Source organism: Python bivittatus, unplaced genomic scaffold (assembly GCF_059951505.1).
Source record: "Python bivittatus isolate LINGU-HERP-01145 unplaced genomic scaffold, Pbiv_v1 ctg000680_np1212, whole genome shotgun sequence".
Taxonomy (NCBI): Eukaryota; Metazoa; Chordata; class Lepidosauria; order Squamata; family Pythonidae; genus Python; species Python bivittatus.
Genome location: NW_028277095.1, coordinates 5,058,693 through 5,076,104, shown reverse-complemented (window position 1 = coordinate 5,076,104; position 17,412 = coordinate 5,058,693). Strand labels below are relative to the sequence as shown.

Sequence of the window (17,412 nt, the reverse complement as noted above, 5' to 3'; positions counted from 1 at the left end):
AGTCCTCTTTTAGGGGGACCCTCGCTCCACCTCTGCAAAGGGGGGGATTTGGGGCTGGGGGGAGGGAGAGGCAAGGCCTTTGTCGCCCACCGCCCGCCCCGGAGGCATCCCCCTCCCCGCCCGGGTCTTCGGGAATCCCGGCTCCGGAGCTCCCTCCAGTCGCGGCGCGTCTCCGGCCGGGAAGCCGCCGCCGCCGCCCGCCCCGGCCCAGTTAGTCCCCCGCGCCGCCGGGCGGGTGGAGCCGCCGGCTCCTCCCCGGGGGTGGTCCCGGGACGGGGCGGCCCGCCGCGCAGCCTCCATGACCGGCCCCGACCCCGGTCCGGCGGCGGGGATGCGGGCGGCGGCGGGCGGCGGCGCTTGGCTGCCGCTGCTGCTGCTGCTGCTTCCCGCGGCGCTGGGCTTCCCGGCCGAGCCGCCAGGTGAGTCGCCGCGCAGCCCCGGCTCCCCGGGGACCCCCGCCGCGCAGCCAGGCGAGGCTGGAGCAGCGCTGCCCCCTCCCCGCCGCCCCTCGGCCCGGGACGCCTGGCGAGGGGAAGCCCGGGGGACCCCCCAGCCCGCCGGGGATGGGGGTGGGGGGGCGCCCTCGGGGGGCGGAGGAAGAGCCGCGCGAAGGGGGGAGCCGGGGGGGCGCCCCCGCTGCCCCCGGGCGGAGCGGCTCGGCTCGGCTCGGCTCGGCTCGGCTCGGCTGAGGATGCTCTGCCGGGGATGCTGAGCGGGGGCAGGGAGGAGGAGGAGGAGGAGGAGGAGGCCGGCCGCCGATGCTGCGGCCCAGCCCGGCCCGGCCCGAGGAGCCCCCGATCTGGCCAGGGTGCCGGGCAGAGGCCGCCAGCCTCCTTCCAGCCCGGCTGGCCGCCCTGCCCCCGTCGCGGGCCGCGGGGTCCGAGGGCGTCCAGGCTGCCTTTCCGCCCGGGGAGCGGCCGGGCTCGCGCCCACCTCCGATCGCGCCTCAGCCGGAGGTGCCAGCGCGGATCTGGGCGCGGGGCTTGCTTCGCCGTGCCGGGGGGGGGTGGGGGGGGTCGCCGCGGAGGGCGGTGGTGCCGACGCCAGCAGCCCCGCTGGCTTGGCCCGGCCGCCCCCTCGTTTTGCTGCGGGGGAGCCAGATTAAGGCTCCTGGAGGGCGTCGTTTCCGCGGGCTGTAAATACCGCAGCTCCGTCCGACCTGCTGAGTGCGCGCGGGGCGCGAGGAAAAGTTTGGGTACTACGGGCGGAAACGGCGCCTGAAAGCGAGAGTCAACGCTGCCCCCTTGCCATAAGCAACATCACCTTTTTGTTTTTAATACAATATGGCTGAAGGGCAGATTTGACACCAGATTCATTCAGTGTTAGGAGCTGTTAAGTCAGCGCGGTCGGGTTTTCAGGGCTGTTCTGAGAAAGCGAGCATTCAGGGGACGCCATACGGAGAGTGGAGTTTTAAGTTGACTTGAGAAAATACATTCTTGTTGACAAAGGAAAGTTTGTTACTCAAATACCTTGCTATTAAAATAACACAGCCTTTGGCTCTGTCACTTTTGGAGAGGACTGCTTATCATTACAAGGATCCTGATGGTTTAATTTTGGCATTACACAAAATACTTCTGCATCACGCTCTCTCTTTTCTCCTCTCCTCTCCTTTCTTCCCTTCCCCTTTTCATTCCACTTTTCTAAAAAAAAGGAATATTCAGCATGTGTTTTCCGAGATGAATGTCCCAGAATTGATTTTCTAGGTCTGGCAGCAAAGTTTGCTATGCGGGTTTCTAGTGATCCAAAGTCAGTCTGCTAGTATTTGTTATTCCTCCTTACAGTATTCCTCTTTTCATTATTAGAGAAGTTTTATAGTTTTTAAATAAACTTATTCTGCCCTTCCCAGTAAAAAAAAGAAGAAACGTACTGAATAATTAGATAAATTCACGAGCAACCCCATGGAATAAAAAGAAAGAGAAGAATCACAATTTATTGGCAAATTGTAAAAGTGTCTTGAGTAGAGGAAGGATGGATTTCTTGATTTCTTGGATAAACTACAATTGGATATGTTTGCAGGGCTTAGAATCAAGGCTAGGCTAGGATCACACAACATATAAAGTCCCCAAATATCCCACATAGTCAGCTAAGTGACATTGGACAATATCTCCTCTGGAAAAAGATAATTTCCTATGTTCTTACATCACAGGATATAGTCCAAATAGTATATTTAAGATCTGAGTTTTCCAATATATTTAATGGAGGCAGTTATTATTATGGTCATATAAATATGCCCCAATAATGATAATTGGGTGGGATATACAGAAAGGTGGTAGGCTGTACCGGTATTCTATTACAGCAGTGTTTCTCAACCTTGGCAACTTGAAGATGTGTGGGCTTCAACTCCCAGAATTCCCCAGCCAATGCTGGCTGGGGAATTCTTGGAGTTGAAGTCCACACATCTTCAAGTTGCCAAGGTTGAGAAACACTGTATTAGAGTAAGTGTAATAGAAAAAACACATCTGGATGATTAATATACTGTGGTTTATAGATGAAGATTTAAATCTTACACTTATTCCTCAAAATGTAAATAATAAAGATGGTGACATCATTGGTGTGTTAGTCTTTAAGATGCCAGAGGACTTTGTGCTCCAACAGATGAATTCAGCTGTGATTCCTTACATATAAACTACATAATGTGTGAAACCTCCTGAGTTACCAACAGATTTAGTTAGTATCGTTGCAAAGACTGGATTCTTTTGGTGTGGCAAGCCAGAATTTTACTGAACATAAGGTGGCTTTTTTTCCTGAAGAGAAGAGTATGTGGGTGCATCTAGAAGTGGGGGTCAATTTGGTTCACATGTGGTTGGCTTAATCATGGTTGTTGAATAAGGCAAGAACATGGAAAGTCACAAGTGATGGTTTAGAAATTGCAATGATCGAATTCACGTAGCCGTAATGCATTCTGTCTGGTTTCAGGTTTAGGGCAATACTTGACTTTAGACAACGTGGTTTGTAAACCAGGGGTTTGGTTTGGCATATGGTGTGAACTGAACCCATGACACTGAGGTCATGCAAGTCATTTCCTTTTTTTCTGAGCTTGGTGGAACAATTGCCTCCCAGCACTGAAGGACTATCTAAAGATCCTGTACAGAAAAGGATGCAGGAAAAACTCCTCTGCAAGTTCCTTCTAGAGAACTCCAATTGCTTAAATAATTGGACAAATTATATACTGCCAGGAGAGTGACACATAAAAAAACCAAACACTGCCAGGAATCTAAACAGACTCGGACGTAATTTTCCTAGGAAGTCTGTACATTTCCCAACTCGAATTGTAATTTTAAGAACCTTGGATGCTGTTATGCTCCTTTGAAATTAGCAGGCTGCAGTTCAAACATTGTGATAAACAGGGTATTTTACCATATTCACAAAAAAGAAAGAAAAGAAAAAAGAAAAGAAAAATATTATCCAAACAGCATGATGATTTTATCGGAAATCCAGCTGTTTCTCAGAAATCCAGCAGCTAGAAGGGTTTTTCTTCTAAGGGGGCCATGAATTACTCCTAGTTAATTGAACATTTTCCCCTCAATTCATCTAAGTTGGGGGCTTTGCAACACACACACATCGAACTGTGAACTAACCCACACAATAGGTTGTTCCAACGCTCTGGGTTCAGATCTGGTTAGATGGCTTGTGGCTGGATGTGTTGAGCTGTGGAGTCTGATTCACATCAGAGGCAGAACTGAATGAGGTTACAGCTTCAGAAGGAGAATTCTAGGCCTTTTCTTGGTTCAGATACTTTCTTGTTCTGATGCCTGCAGAGATCTTTCCTACTTGGCTGAAATGGTCGTAGTTAATTTGCAAAGAGCTTTGTTCATCAGTGACTGGGCTGACCCCTTGGCCTACACTTTGCTAAGCTTATCCATAGGTAGGTGGCTGGATAAGCTCCAGTGGGTGGGTCCACACGTTGCACTAAACCATAATCCAATTTGGTCGGTTTACCATGTTGTCACTTATGATGCACAAGTTAGTTATGGGTTCCTCAATAACGTGCAGTCAAGGAAGCCATGGTTTAAGTGAATCCAGCTACAATATTTGAATCCAGCACAATATACCAGTCCATATAGGTAATAAACTCTGGTTTATAATGTAAAACAGGTGAGTATCCTTATTATAGGATGTCATAAGCCATGTTAACACACCCCAATGTTTAGGTTCCACAGATCAAGGTAAGCCCAAACGAAACACATTACAATATGATTTAGACCAGTGTTTCTCAACCTTGGGAACTTTAAGACATGTAGACTTCAACTCCCAGAATTCCCCAGCCAGCCATGGAATTCTGGGAGTTGAAGTCCACACGTCTTACAGTTCGCGAGGTTGAGAAATACTGGTTTAGGATCATGTGTTAATCTGATATCAGTCTAGTTCTAATGCTAGTTGCAAACTTCTTTCAGTGCTGAAAGTAATCTATAGGCCCTCATTGAATTAAATTGTCTGTTTATTGTAGTCTAGAGACCAAATTTATTTGATTTTGTCCAAGGCCACCATAAGATAACATTTAAAACTATGGGACTATGAATTCTTCCAAATGTAGGAATCTGTATATACAAACTGTAGGCAAGTTAACTAAAAAATTAAATTTATAGCCCCAAATTCTAAAATCCTTATAGGAATACTGTAAAAACTACAAACACTACCAAGTAAATTATGATGAATATTAAAACATGTGGAATTATGTTAAGATTAATGTAACAGAATAAATGTATACTATCATAAAAGTAATACAACATAATAAAATATTACTCCGTGCTATCTGTAAAAGGAAAAAAGTCACATATTATTGTTAGCAAATAAAGCAGTGTTTCTCAACCTTGGCCACTTTGAGATATGTGGACTTCAACTCCCAGAATTCCATGGCTCCAATTCTGGAGTTGAAGTCCACATATCTTAAAGCAGCCAAGGTTGAGAAACACTGAAATAAAACATAGCAATAAGATTTCCCTTCCCTCTTTGGAAGAATGGTTAACTACATTATGGGAGTATGCTTTGATGTCTAAAATAACTTCAAACCCTAAAAGTAAGAATTTAATTCAGACGAGAAACCATTCCTGGTTTGCAATTCAGATTTGTATCTCATCCAAAATGTGGGTTTTTCAATGTATCGGGTCTGTATTACGATTTTATGGGATTTTAAAATCAGAACAGATTTTCAGTTTTGACTTAATTTATTGCAGTTTCTGGCTCTATCTGGTGATTCACACTGCGTTGACCATGGCGCTTGATATTTATTCTTGCTTAGAGCTTTGATTTTTGTTTTCTTAAAACAACGTATTACATTCACTTGTCGATGTACTGGAAAATTGCAACCCTTTAGACATTTTTTGGATCCGTTGTTCACTTATTTGTGCTCTACTTTCTTATTCTCTTTATCTGTTTACTTTTATCTGCATTGTTTTCCAAAAGGCTTAATAACAAATAATGTAAAAAAGATGGTTAAACCTAGGTGCCTAGAAGACTGAACGCAGTAGACAGGAATATGAGAATGCCATTTTATAAGCTGGGTTTTGGAGATCTTTTTAACTTTTATGGGTGGTCAGGTCCTGGTGAACTTTACAGGCAAAACTTCACAACATTGTACGTAAGATTATAATCAGAAACAAGAACAAAGACTTCAACTCGTTCCAGCCTTGTAAATTTTGCGCAGATGAGAGATCTGTGAATGTTTCTCTAAAATGAGCAGAAAAGAGGGACGTGTTTACTAATCTCAACATGCCCACGCTTGCCCTCACCCTCCAGAAAAGAAATCCTATATTTAATCCAATCAGGGCAGCTGAAACAAGAGCATTAGTGTGCCAAGTCATCCGTGTTTGTGGTATGGCATGGTAAACGTGACCAAGAGGGTGTCTGTTGCATCTGCCATCTTGCCTCTTTTGACACAAGCGGGGAGGCTGGGGGCCAAGGTCAGAGCCCTTCTGGACTTATTTCTAGCTGTCTGAGATAAACTTCAGGGGCTACTGCATACCTTTGGCTATTGGTATAAGGGAAATTATGCCCTGCCTTGGGGCACAGTCTTCCTCCTTAGATACAGCCAGCCCTGATTTTGCTAGCCCTTCAGGAAGGCTTTGAAGACCTGGATGTTAGGTGAGCTTGTCCTGGGAGGTGGTACATCTTGGTGTCACCTGACTGTGGCTTTTGTCCTTGTTGATTTTATTTGCGGTGAGATGGTGATTTGTTCTTATGGTCGTCCATCACCTGGAGTTGCATTTGGGCAAGTTGGGTGGCCATGTAAATCTTTAAATCAGTGTTTCTCAACCTCGGCAACTTGAAGATGTGCGGACTTCAACTCCCAGAATTAAAAGGAAATAAAGGTGGGGAGGTATACTTTTTTTTATTAGACCTTTTAAAGAAGGAACATAAACAGAAATTTAAAAAAAGAAATGAGAAACCGGTGTAAGGTTCGATAGCCTGGATTCTATGATTTCCAATGGGACTCCAGACAGAGGTTTTTCCAAAGCAAATACAGCTTTTATTTCTGGCCAGAAGAAAAGTAGGGTGGACTGGTCTCTGTCCAGCTGGCAGAAAGTACACAGGGAACAGCCACACCCAGAACAGTTTACAACAGCTTTTATACCTTTTTGTCATCCGGAAGCATCTAGGAGGAGGGTCACACACACAAGTGTACCCGCCTTCCAAGGTTGTCAAAACATTAACTTAAGCAGCATAAACCAATAGTTAAGTTTCTAGTCCTCACTTGCTCCAGGGGTTCCTCATATAAGGCATTTATATCTAACTTGCCCAAATCATGCAGAGGATGTGGATGTGGAACCCATAGTGTGGTTAGAAGCAAGAGCAGGTGTAAAAGTTCATGCATGCTCAGGAAATGTGTCTAGGAGCTCTGATATGAACAAGCAAGACATTTGGCCTGTAGCTTAACCACATCTTTCCATTTCCTTTTACACCTCTGCAAAATGTCCCTTTAGCAAAAGCTTGAGGTACAGAAGCAAAATAGGCAGTTAGTCTAACTATTCCTTACACCGGAATAAAACACAAGGAATTTAAAGATGTCAGAGAGGTGATAGTTTACTGGTATATCATGAATGGTATTTCCATTTCTGTCTCAGGCACCATTTGGGTTGCTTTTCCCCACTCTTTCCCCAGGAATATGCAGGTGAGGGATAAAATGCTTCCTCTTGGCAGGCTTTCCTTGTAGCAGTTACTGTGCACCGGTGCGTAAATCATTAGTTGCACCCACTTAATAATCCTAACTTAGTGTAGGTCGGTGTTTCTCAACCTTGGTGGCTTCAGGATGTGTGGACTTCAACTCCCAGAATTGAATCAGAATTGCATCATGGCTGGCTGGGGAATTCTGGGAGTTGAAGTCCACACATCCTAAAGCCGCCAAGGTTGAGAAACACTGGTGTAGGACATTCTGATGTTCCAGGTGTTTTGACAGATTAGCTGGGCACCTGTTGAGACCACAGACATACGAGGTGGGGAAGCAAATCTCCTTATTTTCTGTTGACAAAGCTGAATGCCCTTATTCACGTGCAGGTGTTGACCCAGATGTTCTCTCTTGCTCCAGATTTCAGTGTGCTTACCCCAGTGACTACCAGACAAACTTTGCAATGTCCAAGATGATGGTCAAAGCCATTCTTGACGCCTGGCCTGTGTGGTTAACCAGATGCCTTTCTCTATTAAACACACACACACACTCCCTCCCTCCCTCTCTCTCTCTCTCTCTCTCTCAGACTCAAGAATATGAATGCCTTCCGCATGTGGTATTTGGTTTGTCTGGAATGCTAAACCTTGGGGGTTTGCCAGATGAACAACAATTCCAGGGGGTTGCCCTTATTAAGCACAGGCTATGACTCTGTGTCTTTCAGGTTGGCATCTTTGTGGTGTCTTCCTGCTCCTTCACTTTTAATCACAAGGTGGCCCGGAGAGATCTATTGTCGTATCTATCAAAATCAGGAGTTTGGCAGCACCTTTTCAGCCACGGCTCCCAAAAGTTTATGCCTGATAATAAAATTGTCCTGTCGGAAAAGGTTCTGCCAGGCTCCTTCTGATTTTTGGCTACCACATATCGAACTCGGTTCTCCTCCTACAATGCCATATTTGTCAATATCAGATAAAACTGTTCAGCAGAAGCAGATGCAAATTCTGTGCCAGAAAGTTGCTGAAACTACCCCTTCCTTCCTTCCTTCCTTCCTCCCTCCCTCCCTCCCTCCCTCATTCCCATCTCCTTCCTCCCTCCCTCCCTCCCATCAAACTCCTTCCTTCCTTCCTTCCTTCCTTCCTTCCTTCCTTCCTTCCTTCCTTCCTTCCTTCCTTCCTTCCTTCCTTCCTTCCTCCCTCCCTCCCTCCCTCCCTCCCTCACTCATTCCCATCTCCTTCCTCCCTCCCTCCCTCCCATCAAACTCCTTCCTTCCTTCCTTCCTTCCTTACTTCCTTCCTTCCTTCCTTCCTTCCTTCCTTCCTTCCTTCCTTCCTTCCTTCCTTCCTTCCTTCCTTCCCCTAAAAATGATTTTACCTAAAATGTTTTACATTTTTTCTCTGGGTTCATCGCTCATGAATTTTTTCAAAGAAGTTTCGTTTTGTGTGTTTTTCCTTGGCAGTGTGTTTCTCCCCTACTTGAATATTTGCCTGTGTTGTAATCACCTGGTAAACTACTGCCTTGGATTAAAAAAATCTTCTAATGTTTTAGCAAAGGCACCTAAGTTCCCTTGGCTTCGAAAGAACCTTTCAGTTTACTGGGATCTGCATTCAGTATTCTGATCCCAGTTTGTTTTCAGCTGCCCCCATCGCTCTGTCCCACCAACGTTCTTCAGATGAATATTTTTCACATTGCTGCAGAAGAGGACAATTAATTCCTCAATTTGAAACGGGCCAGTCTTGGGAGTTCACCAAACTTTGCATGATATCTCTGTCTCTGGGGAAACCAGGGGAGATATTGCGTGATCCCTATTTTGGAACAATTCTTAATTGGCGTGTTTAGGTTTTTGCATCTGCAACATTATGGAAGTACATAGTGATACGGGGACCACCACGTGCAAAAGTTGCGGCCAGTGTAGGATGGACAAGGTTGACTTCCACCTGTTTTTTTGGGGACCAAAAATTGCAAAGGTAGCACCTCCTCCTCCTTTCAGGTTGTTTCCCTTTCCAGCCCGTGGCAATCTTTCACTAATCATTTCCATGATTTATATCAGTAAATTGTAAAAGGGAAAGAATTAAAATCATCCTGTAAAAGCAGAATAATAAACGTCAGTAACCATTTGAGGAACTCAATGAAACCACTCGCTGGTTTCACATTGGGCTTTGGCTGAAAACATGAGCTTCACCTTTTTCATCTGCTAGATAGGAAGGAATAGAACAAAAAGGAAGTTAAAAGGGAAACTAGGTGGTGGACAGGGTAGTGTGCCTTTGCAGCATTTTGGAGGTCAGACAAGGCAGGTGACAAGTTTTTTCCAATTCTAGTGCCCTCTAGATGTGTTGGAATACAATCTTCTTCCCAGGCACCCTGACCTGGAGTTACATCATCTGATGGCGATGAGCACTGAAGTTCATACATGAAGTTCATCATGTTTGGACAGACTAGTGGAATGTCCTTGAATATCCATGGGATAGATTTAAAGAATCTCTTCTACATGTATTTGTTGCCCCTCTCTGAAATTACTGGATGAGATTTACAGTGTGCCCAGTTCTGGCTGAATAGCGTCCTGTATTCAAAAGCAGCAGCTGGACAAGGAGCCATAAAGTAACACAAAATCATTTGATGGATGGGGCTGGTTGTGGAAGGCATTCAGCAAGATTTCAGTTTCTTGGCAAGGGTAAATATATTTTTGTTACAGACATATTTGCTGCATGGGATCAGGCTGTTTCCAGGTGTTCCCAGACTGAATCTTTAAGACAAAATCTCTACAAATCAATGTGAGGAGGATGAGAAACAGGAAAGGGTTTATTACAAGATGCCAAAGTTCATGGGAAAATATCCAAGCTAGGCTTCCTAGAAATGGGGATTACAAATCTGTTTACCACCTGTTTGACATACAGCTTTCCCAAACATCTTTCCTGGGGTGAGAAAGAGAAGGAATTAGTGTGGCTTAGTGTCAAGACATTGATGCTGCAAAACTCTAAAAATTCTCACTTCCAGTTCCAAGTGGCTAGTTCAGGAAACAGCTTTTGGTGAGTGACTTTCTGTCAGCCTCATTTGGCGGTTTTGGAATGCAGATGATTCTGCAAAGTTGGGTCTAAATTGCTACAGGTAGTCCTCGCTTAATGACCACAATAGGGATTGGAAAATTGATTGTTAAGTGGGCCGATCATGAAGTGAGTCACCATGTGACCGGACCCGATTTTACGATTTTTACGATGGTCATAAAGGGAATCACTACAGTCGTTAAGCAAAGCACATGGTTGTTAAATGACTCCTGCTTCCCCAATGGACATTTTTGCTGGAGTTTGCTTAACAACTGCGGTGATTCACTTTATGACTGTCATAAAAAAGTTGCAAATCTTGATCATGTGACCATGGTGGTGGTGCAACAGTTTGCGACGGTCGTAAGTGTGAGTACAGGTTGTAAAGCACTTTTTATGATGCTGTCGTAACTTTGAACCATCATTAAATGGTCGTTAAGCAAGGAGTACCTGTACTGCTAAGATGCACTGAGATTGCCAGTGGTCTGGGCAGGGATGGGTCTTTGAAGAGGTCTGGAGGGTCTGGGGCTCTCCAGAAGTGGACAGGATTCTCAGCCCAAAGACATGGAATTAGCCTGTCGTAACCTTTGCCGGGAATCTTGCGCAATAGTTTCACATAACAGATCTAGCACATCCTTCAGTCAATAAACCGGAGAGGACTGATTTCATTTTTGGCAGCCCTTTGAATGATCTAAGTCAGTGTTTCTCAACCTTGGCAGCTTGAAGATGTGTGGACTTCAACTCCCAGAATTCTCCAGCCAGCCTTGAGTTGAAGTCCACACATCTTCAAGCTGCCAAGGTTGAGAAACACTGATCTAAATCAAAGCTTTGTTTTCCAAGAATTCTGTGTTGCTCCATATTGATGCTGTTTGCTTTTATGGAAGGCTCAGATGTTTAGTTGGTGGAAAGAGAAACATCGGGAAGAACTGGCTGATTTCACTCATGGCACTAAGCTGTAAATTGACGTCGGTTTGTTTCTAGTGATTTATTTCAATCATTTCTGCCCACTTTTTTTCCAGTCCCAAAGAGAGCCCTAGTATGTTGTGCAAATCCAGCTGATTAGAGTTTATTCAGAGCATTGTGTGGCCTCTGCTGCTGAGGAACAAAAGGCATTGTAATCCCCAGCGCAGTGTTTCTCGACCGAGGCAAATTTACGATGTGTGGACTTCCACTTCCAGATCCCCCAAGCTACTGTAAGCTACTGTATATAAACAGGGGGCAAACCCCTTACTCACTAACACTGATGAGGTTACCTGGTCGGGTAATGAAACGTCTGCAAGCCAACAGCCAAGCTCAGAGAGCACCAAGGACTCCCCATTTCTGTATTCTTCCATCTTGGTCCCCTTTATTTCATTTTAATCGAAAGAATTTTAGCAACCGTGGCAACTCCTTGGGGGGCAAGAACAGGGGAAGTTGCAATGATGGCTTGCTTGACAGAACATGATTTAAAAGTCCTGACTTCAAGACCCAGCCTGGGAGCGTACATTCCTATCTACATACATATAGAGAAACCGTCTGGATCACACATCCTGTGACATGGTTAACCATCATTTGTTAATTGAACTGTGATTGGGCCAAGCCACAAGCCCTGGCTGACAAACGAGAATAGTTGTTAGTTTATGTTACCTCACTCAGTGGCTTGCTTGGATTGTGTCTGAGGTGGGAATCCCTCTTTTACTCTCCTCTAAATACTGTAAGCCAGAATGAGGAAGCCTCAATGGGAACATCGCACCAGGAATTCCACTTGGGCTGTAATCCTAACCAACTAAAAGCAGATCTGGTTTATTTAGTTGCTCTTCCATCTACGAGAAGCCAAGTGGAAGCAGTTGGGTACCGATCCACGGGCGTGATCATTTGCAACTTGACACCGGTTTTGTCCAAGCTGAACATTTGTGAGGGTCTCCCTTAGCAAGCAATAATTTTGTTTTCTTTTCATTTTCCGGCGTGCTGCAAACAGCCAGCGTGAGATGGCTCAGGGCAGTGTTTCTCAACCTTGATAACTTTAAGATGTGCGGACTTCAACTCCCAGAATTCCCCAGCCAGCATGGCTGGCTGGGGAATTCTGGGAGTTGAAGTCCGCACATCTTAAAGTTATCAAGGTTGAGAAACACTGGCTTAGTATGTGAAATGTGGACTGCTATGCAGCCCTTTCAAAAAAAATAAATCACTATATTCAATCCTAATTCCACCCGCCGTGTACAGTAGCTTTAAAAACGGTGCTCGCTGGCTCAGCTTTTGCATTCTGGAGCTGCCAGGTGCCCAGATCTGTTTATTTCACACTTCCTCTTCTAGGCTTCTAATCCTGGCAACCAGCATGCCTTTAGTCCAGAGAAAGATCTCATTCAGAAAGTAATGCTTTCAGCGATCCTCTTGTTTGGTGTTTCAATATGATGTTTCCAGTAAACCCGCTGCTGGCATCCGGGCAACGCTGCGGTGGCTTTTCCTGGGATCGGGTGGCTGGGAAAAACCCACTTCCCTCTGTGCAAAGGGATCTTGAGGTGTGTGCCTTCCAAGGCTTTTCAGATTAAACTAGGGCAGGTTTCTCAACCTCAGGAACTTGAAGATGTGTGGACTTCAACTCCTCGGGAACTTGAAGACGTGTGGACTTCAACTCCCAGAATTCCCCAGCCAGCCATGCTGGCTGGGGAATTCTGGGAGTTGAAGTCCACACGTCTTCAAGTTACTGAGGTTGAGAAACACTGAACTAGGGTGTACCTGAAACGTTGCAATTCTTCTGCAAGAATAACCACCCAAGACAGCAATTTCCCCCCTTTCCCGCTCGCACATTACAGAAGGCGCTGCGTTCCCTTTTTAATCCCGTAATGCATCTCGCAAGATTGGATCCTCCAGCCATTTAAAAGCCAGAACGCTGCTTTTCACAAGTTAACCTCTCTTCTTCTGTTCCAGGTTTTCAGCCACTTTCGCATCTGTCTTCCTATGAAGTCACCGTCCCCAAGAGGGTAGAAAGAAAGCGGCAGGGGGCATCCCAGCATATGTTGGTTCAGGTATTTAAGCGTAGGGGAACTTCCTTTCAGTTAATTGAAGCGATGTGCACCGATCCTCGGGAAGGCACCGCAAAATCGCCAATACAGTGGTACCTCGGTTCACGAACTTAATTCGTTCTGCGACTCTGGTCGCGACCCGAATTGGTCGCGACCCGAGTCAAATTTCCCCATAAGTTCAATGTAATTATGGTTAATCCGTTCTGAACCATATGTTTTTTTTTTTTAAACCACAAAAATATGACACAAAGTACAGTACGATGAGGGAGAACGCTAACCTTGCTCGACGCGACTTCTGGCGTGGAGGACAGGAAGGCGGGTGGGGAGGTGGTTACTGCTTGGAGGGAGAGTCCCCCTCCCTACAGGAAGCCACGACCGCGTGTCACGGGAGGGAAAATGGCCGCGGATCCTGTTCGTCACCTGATCCGGCATTTGCGAACGGAGGCAAAATTTTGCGAACGGAGCTGTTCGTGACCCGAATTGGTCGTGAACAGAAGCGTTCGTGACCCGAGGTACCACTGTACTGTGCTCTCCGCGGGCTGTCGCGTTCAGAGGTGGTCTTAGGGAGCAAGCAGGCATCTTCTTTGCAGAGGGAATGTTTGGGCATGGTCTTCTTGTGGTAGAGTCCAAGGTTGCATATGTGTGATGGAATGGTGTTATGAAAGCCATGGTCAGGGAGATAAGCATGTCCTTAGCCCCCAGCAGGAGCATGGGAAGTTTAAGAAGATGAGACTGGCACCACCCTAAGGAATTCATGGTGTTGTGGCTTGCTGGCTTGGGAACTTAGGTTCAGTCTGGAGAGATTTCTGTCTTGAGGTGGAAGCTAATAAACGCAACAGAACTGTATCTGTACTGTCTCGTTGAGTTCTTTGGACCGAACCAGACATCATGGCTGTGGTGGGCAGTGACATTCTACAAGTTCGTAGCCCAACTTTGGGCGGTTACATGAATTAGTTAGTGTCTGTGGCAGCTTCTCCGAGCTGGATAGTCTCCACTGTCTTGAACAGTGGTTCTCTAAATCGGGTCTTTGTTTGATGGAAATCCCATTCAAACACACGTGGAGATTATCTGAGTGGGAAAGCCTAGTCTTATCATCCTGAACGTTGGCCCAGGAAATACTGGTCTCCTGTTGGGGGAGGGCAGATTGAAACCTTCTGGAGCCTCAGGCCTCGAGGCACAATATTCAAGTCTGATCAAGCGATTTGGGCACCTAAGGCAAAAAAATTCCACAGATATCTTGCCTGATTCCTGGCAATAAAAAAAAAATTACAGTCATAGTAAATTGTCATCAGCAATTTGCTATCATTTCATGGATTCTTTTATAAATGTCAATTAAACTTAAAGGACAAGACTCAGTGCATTCTGAGTTGCGTTGGGCTACTATTCCAGAGGAAGAACCAAAACTCCAAGGGAGCGCTGTAAGTTTTCTTGTAAAATAAAAATGATTGATCGCTCCAACTCAGTGCTTCATTTCAAATCAATCCTTATTACAATCATAGACCAGCATAAAGGGATGGAGTGAAGTCATTAGGGAGAAAAAACCCCCACAATAAATATAAAGCATAACATTTTATTTAATTGAATATAATTCGTTCAGTTTAGGCACTGCCTGACTCCCAACTGATTCTGGGCGGCGTACAATGAAACCAAACCAACTGGAAAATACAATATAATGAATGATAATGGAAAAGGAATACATAAAAGGTTATATGTAAAAGCCATGTAAAATGTGTAGACTAAAAAACCTAGCCGTATATATAAGAGACATAGAAGATATAAAAGATTTGTTTATTAATAAAATTTCTTTGCTGCTCGACTCCCACCAACTCCCAGCATCTCACGAGTAAAAACACCCCCCCCCAAAAGACAAAATAATAAGAAACAAAAATAAAGAATAAAAGATGGCAAAGATGACAGCTAGGCAGGAATGAGAAAAAAGGAAACAAACTCACACAATCCAAGGGGGCTTCACCCACCCTCATCAAAGGCCTAGCACAGTGTTGTCCAAACTTGGCCACTTTAAGATGAGTGGACTTCAACTCCCAGAATTCCCCAGCCAGCATGGCTAGCTGGGGAATTCTGGGAGTTGAAGTCCACTCATCTTAAAGTGGCCAAGTTTGGACAACACTGGCCTAGCAGAAGAGCCTGGCATAAAAGACATAGAAAGTGAGAATCGTAAAGGAGGCAATGGGTGTATTAGAAGGGTGTGACTGATTGATTATGTGCCATCAAATCGATGTTGACTCTTGGTGACCACATAGATTTTCTCTACAAATTAGAAAGATCTAGGGGAGTGTGAAAAGTTCTATGTATATAGCATGTGAAAGATGTATGTATGAGATTAGAGAACACCCTAATACAGTGTTTCTCAACCTTGGCAACTTGAAGATGTATGGACTTCAACTCTCCGAATTCCCCAGCCAGCATGACTGTATGTTGTAGCAGGATTATTGTCCGAGAGCAGGAGGGAGGTGTAAAATTGCCCTGGGTGCCCTGGATATTTTCAGCTGCATCTCAAATAAAAATGAGAGTGAAAAGCAATACAACAGTAAAACAGGCAAAAAATAAGTTGGCAGGTAGAATTGGTAAACTGGTACAATACTGGAGAAGGATAACCTAGTACCCTTCAGATGTGAGGGACTTCAATTCCTGTTAGTCTCAACCCGTAGGGCCAGTAGAAAGGGATTATGGGGGTTGCAGCCCAGAAAATCTACTGGGCAATGGGTTTTTTATATCTATCTTTACACAAAGTCACATTTTTACAAACGTTGGGTTTCCCCAACTTATAGGGTTTCCCCAGCTTAAAATATTGAGAGCAGGGGGAGAAATAGTCAGCAGCTGGCTATCTCAGGACAATAGATCCTGAGATTCCAACTGATCATACTTTGGACATCTACCTTCACCATTAGGGACGCATACAGGTAGTCCTTGCTTAATGACCGTAATAGGGACCGGAACATTCATTATTAAGTGGGGTGGTTGCTAAGTGATTCACGCCCAATTTTATGACCTTTTTTGCAGCAGTCATTAAGCAAATCACCATGGCTGTTAAGTGAATCACAGGGTCATTAAGCGAATCACACAGTTTCCCATTGATTTTGCTTGCCAGAAGCTGGCTGAGAAGGTTGCAAATAGTGATCCTGTGACTCCAGAACACTGCAACCATTGTAAGTGCGAGCTGGTTGCTAAGTGTCCGGATCGTGATCATGAGACCATGAGGGTGCTGTGATGGTTGTAAGGGCAAGGACTGGTTGTAAGTCCCTTTGTTCAGCACCGTTGTAACTTCAAACGGTCACTAAATGAATGGTTGTTAAGTGAGAACTACCTGTACTTGGTTCTAGATAATTAGACCCCCATCCTAAACTGAGTTTGTGAAACTAATACATTTCATAAAGTGGGGCGGAACAGCCATTTTGTTTGTTTGGGACTTGGTCACTAAGTAGGAGTGAATCCCCTGCTAATATTGCTTTCTCCCTTCATTTTTTGAGGACACCTTATCGTTCACTGTTGTAATTGAAGGAGTACGGTATACCCTTCATCTAAGAAGGAACAAGTAAGTGATTCCCTTCTGGCTGGGTTTTGCGGATTTTCTCTCTTGGGAATCCTACTCTCCTTGAAACTGGCCCGTTATTCCCTCTGCTGATGAAAACTGATTTATGTAAAAAGTTACAGGTGGTGGAAGGAAGCAGAAGTTTAGTTGGGGATGAACGTGCCTTTTTTTCCCACCCCACCCCACCCCACCCCTTCTCCCTGTGGCCGAGGCTTGGTCAATTGCTTTTCTTCGAGCCACGTTTCTCTTACTTTGATTTTTGAAGCATGTTCTATTTTGCATCCGTGTGTTTACCCCCTCCCTCCTTTTAGAGAACTGATACCCCAAGGCTTCACCATTTATAGCTACGATAAAAGTGGAAATCTGCAAACAGAAACTCCAGGCCTTCAGGTACGTTTCATGTTTCACAGAGGGTTGATAAGAACAAGAAAAGGGGAAGAAAAAAATGTTTCAACCAATTTGCTCTGGCTGAAGAGGAAGGTGGTCTGAAAGCCCTGGTCATGCTGGGCTTTCTCCCCCTACTTCCTTTGTAGCCCCTCCCTCAGTCTGTGGGGAGAGGAGTTGGGCATGTGGGTATGTGCATAGAAAGGGAGATATTTTTTTCCTTCTCCTTCTCTTTCCATTTGTTAAAAGAGCCTTTACTTAAGAAATGCCTGTCAAAGGAGAAGAGAATGTAGAAGGAATACTTACTGGGGGAATTTGATGTTCTTCCATTTCTTTAAGGAT

The 17,412-nt window shown here is 45.1% G+C and overlaps 1 protein-coding gene across 3 annotated transcripts in view; it reads left to right on the top strand.

The window, feature by feature from the left end:
- Nucleotides 1-258: 258 nt before the first annotated feature.
- Nucleotides 259-17,412, top strand: part of LOC103054091 (disintegrin and metalloproteinase domain-containing protein 9) — a 55,477-nt gene continuing 38,323 nt past the window's right edge. For 2 of the 3 annotated variants that reach the window (XM_088152065.1, XM_088152066.1), the window contains exons 1-4: nt 259-419; nt 13,042-13,139; nt 16,625-16,689; nt 16,998-17,076. In XM_088152065.1, coding sequence (XP_088008191.1) covers nt 299-419; nt 13,042-13,139; nt 16,625-16,689; nt 16,998-17,076 — 363 coding nt within the window. In that variant the 5' untranslated portion in view covers nt 259-298. The remainder of the gene's footprint in view (nt 420-13,041; nt 13,140-16,624; nt 16,690-16,997; nt 17,077-17,412) is intronic. The other variant, XM_088152064.1, reaches the window with a different exon arrangement.